At 44.4% G+C, this 3257-nt stretch overlaps 1 protein-coding gene across 1 annotated transcript; it reads left to right on the plus strand.

Annotated features, from left to right (window-relative positions):
• The first annotated feature begins 1237 nt into the window (after positions 1 to 1237).
• LOC144757066 (olfactory receptor 5V1-like) lies at positions 1238 to 2257 on the plus strand. Its single transcript, XM_078646355.1, has one exon. The coding sequence runs from the start codon at positions 1238 to 1240 to the stop codon at positions 2255 to 2257; it is 1020 nt and encodes a 339-aa protein (XP_078502481.1).
• The last annotated feature ends 1000 nt before the right edge of the window (positions 2258 to 3257 follow it).

Here is a 3257-nt window from a genome sequence, read left to right on the forward strand (position 1 = left end):
GGACCCGCTAAAACAGCGGTGGGCAGTACAATTATATGCAGGTATGGGGACAGCTACCGCGCTAAAAACAGGGGAAATGCAAACAAAAATAAACACAAATCGAAAACGGGTAATTAAAAGCCAAGCGCGCTACACACTGCGCAGAAAACAGTGCAGAGCTGCCAAGCAGGGCGAATGAATCCTGACAAGGCAAAACAGCGAGGCCAACCGCCTTAAGTAGGGCCGCCAAGTGAGGTGAGATCCGCCCCACTAGGACGCTCAATATGGCTCTGAGAAAGCGTCACTACCCCTCCAAAGATGGCGCCCAATCAGCAAACGAAGCAGAGCCCCAAAACCCCCAGAACCGGACCCGCTAAAACAGGGGTGGGCAGTACAATTATATGCAGGTATGGGGACAGCTACCGCGCTAAAAACAGGGGAAATGTAAACAAAAATAAACACATGTAAAAAAATTGTATAAGTAAGTGACATTTTCACCTAACTATAACGTGCTGTTAACCTTTGCTTTTTTGAGTTAATATCTATCTATCTATCTATCTATCTATCTATCTATCTATCTATCTATCTATCTATCTATCTATCTATCTATCTATCTATCTATCTATCTATCTATCTATCTATCTATCTATCTATCTATCTATCTATCTATCTACCTACCTACCTACCTACCTACCTACCTACCTACCTACCTACCTACCTATCTATCTATCTATCTATCTATCTATCTATCTATCTATCTATCTATCTATCTATCTATCTATCTATCTATCTATCTATCTATCTATCTATCTATCTATCTACCTACCTACCTACCTACCTACCTACCTACCTACCTACCTACCTACCTATCTATCTATCTATCTATCTATCTATCTATCTATCTATCTATCTATCTACCTACCTACCTGCCTGCCCGCCCGCCCGCCCGCCCGCCCGCCCGTCCGTCCGTCCGTCCGTCCGTCCATCCATCCATCCATCCATCCATCCATCCATCCATCCATCCATCCATCCATCCATCCATCCATCTATCCATCTATCTACCTATCTATCTATCTATCTATCTATCTATCTATCTATCCATCCATCCATCCATCCATCCATCCATGTTGTTAAGATTGGTAATACTGTATCTGTGCCCATGCCTACACCTATCCAGATTGTTTTTCTTCATGCCAATAGTGTTCTATCTTTAATATTATAATATGATATTCCTCTTCAGACAACAGCCCAGGAGACTATGGACATGGTCAACCAAACCCGGGTCACTGAATTCATCCTGTTGGGCCTGTCATCCATCCCTGAGGTGGAGGGTCTCTTTTTCATAATATTTCTACTGATCTACGTGACCACCCTGGCTGGGAACATCCTCATCATCGCCGTAATACACCTAGACGCCCATCTTCAAACGGCTATGTACTACTTCATCTCCAACCTGTCCTTCCTCGACTGCTGCTTCTCCACTGTCACTGTCCCTAAGATGCTGGCAAACCTACTATCTGATGAGAAGACCATCTCCTTCTCGAGCTGCATGATCCAGCTCTATTTCTTTTCTAGCCTGATAACTGTTGAGTGCCTCCTACTGGCGGCTATGGCATATGACCGCTACGTTGCCATTTGTCACCCTCTGCATTACAGCAGCATCATGGACCAGCGTGCCTGCTCCTGGTTGGCTGCTGGCTTGTGGGCGACTGGTTACGTTTACTCCGCTGTGCACGTGATTTTGATGAGCAGGCACTCGTTCTGCAGGTCCAATGAGATCCAGCACTTTTTCTGTGACGTCCCCCCTCTGCTGAAGCTTTCGTGCTCCAACACGTTCATCTACCTTCTGGTCATCCTTCCACTGGGTGGCTTGTTTGCTTTTGGAACGCTTCTGACTATGATTATGTCATACACGTTCATTATCACCACTGTCCTGAGAATCAAATCTTCTGAGGGCCGGGCCAAAGCCTTCTCCACCTGTGCCTCTCACCTGACTGTGGTCAGTATCTTCTACACATCTCTGCTATTCACCTATTTCAGGCCCACAGCCACAAACACTTTCTCTGTTGATAGGTTTGTGTCAGTGGTGCACAGCATCTTGACTCCCATGGTGAACCCAATGATCTATAGTCTCCGAAATGCTGAGATGAAGCAGGCGGTCAAGAAAATCACTGATAGAATCCAAAGAGCGACAACGGGGTCAAAGATACAGATGGATGACTACCAGAAGGCACAGTGCATCAGTTCTGCCCATCTCCCTGCATCTGTGGGAAAGTAGGCTTTACATAGTCACCAAACTCACCTACTATTAGGGTCTCGTTTTACAAAAAATGGCCATGGCGGCTATGCTTCAAAATTTCATGTGCATGATTTAAAAATCTTTACAACGCCATGAATGTGTTTATTTACAATATGGGGCTCCATGATGCAAGGTCCGAAGGATGCATCAGAAATTTTGACTCATACGTGTGAAGGATGCCGCAAGGCGCCTGGCCCAAAAGTGGTGAATTGCTGTATTTCATCATAAGACTGACACAACTACAGCAATGCCTGGGAAATCAAAGTCGATGCGTCAGTTTTGAATGACACGTGTAGCCTCATGTGTATGGACCAATGTGATAGAGTGTGAAAAGGTGAAAACTCACCTTGCACTTTAACACATTGGTCCTGGATGTTACACATACATGTGAGCATAGTGCACTTATGTGTACCACTATGCCTATGTATGCGTGACATGTCAGTAATGTAGTGAGAAGTGACATTGATTGAGTTGTCTACTTTATGTGTGCCCTTACATGTTGAGGGGATGAGTTTTCTTGTAGTATACATTATTGTAAGGGACTTTAGCTGGTCAGATACCTATACAACAGCCAATGCATCATTCCTGTGCCTGGGTTTTATTGGCGTAAGAACTTTGATGCATTGTAAGCCCAGGTATAGGGCAGTTCTGTACATTTATCCCCCTTTCTCTAAAGTAGAGCTAATATATGTAACTCCTAATCACATACAGACAAGTCTGGTCTCAAAACCTCTGATTGCAGAGTGCATCTCTGCTAGCTGAGTGAATGGAGAGGAATCACAGCTCAAACAAAGATGGCGGGACAGTTGAGATAGCTGATGGTTAGAGGAACAAGCTGGATAAGATTATAAACACTGAGGATTTTCAAGAATAGGAGAACTATTTTATATTAGAACATTGGAATGTTGGGAGCTCCATTGAAAACAATGGAGTGCTCCAGGCTTCTAATGGCTGGTATAAGCCTGGAGCTCCAACATTC

The sequence above is a fragment of the Lissotriton helveticus genome, chromosome 1_1 (assembly GCF_964261635.1).
Source record: "Lissotriton helveticus chromosome 1_1, aLisHel1.1, whole genome shotgun sequence".
Classification (NCBI taxonomy): domain Eukaryota; kingdom Metazoa; phylum Chordata; class Amphibia; order Caudata; family Salamandridae; genus Lissotriton; species Lissotriton helveticus.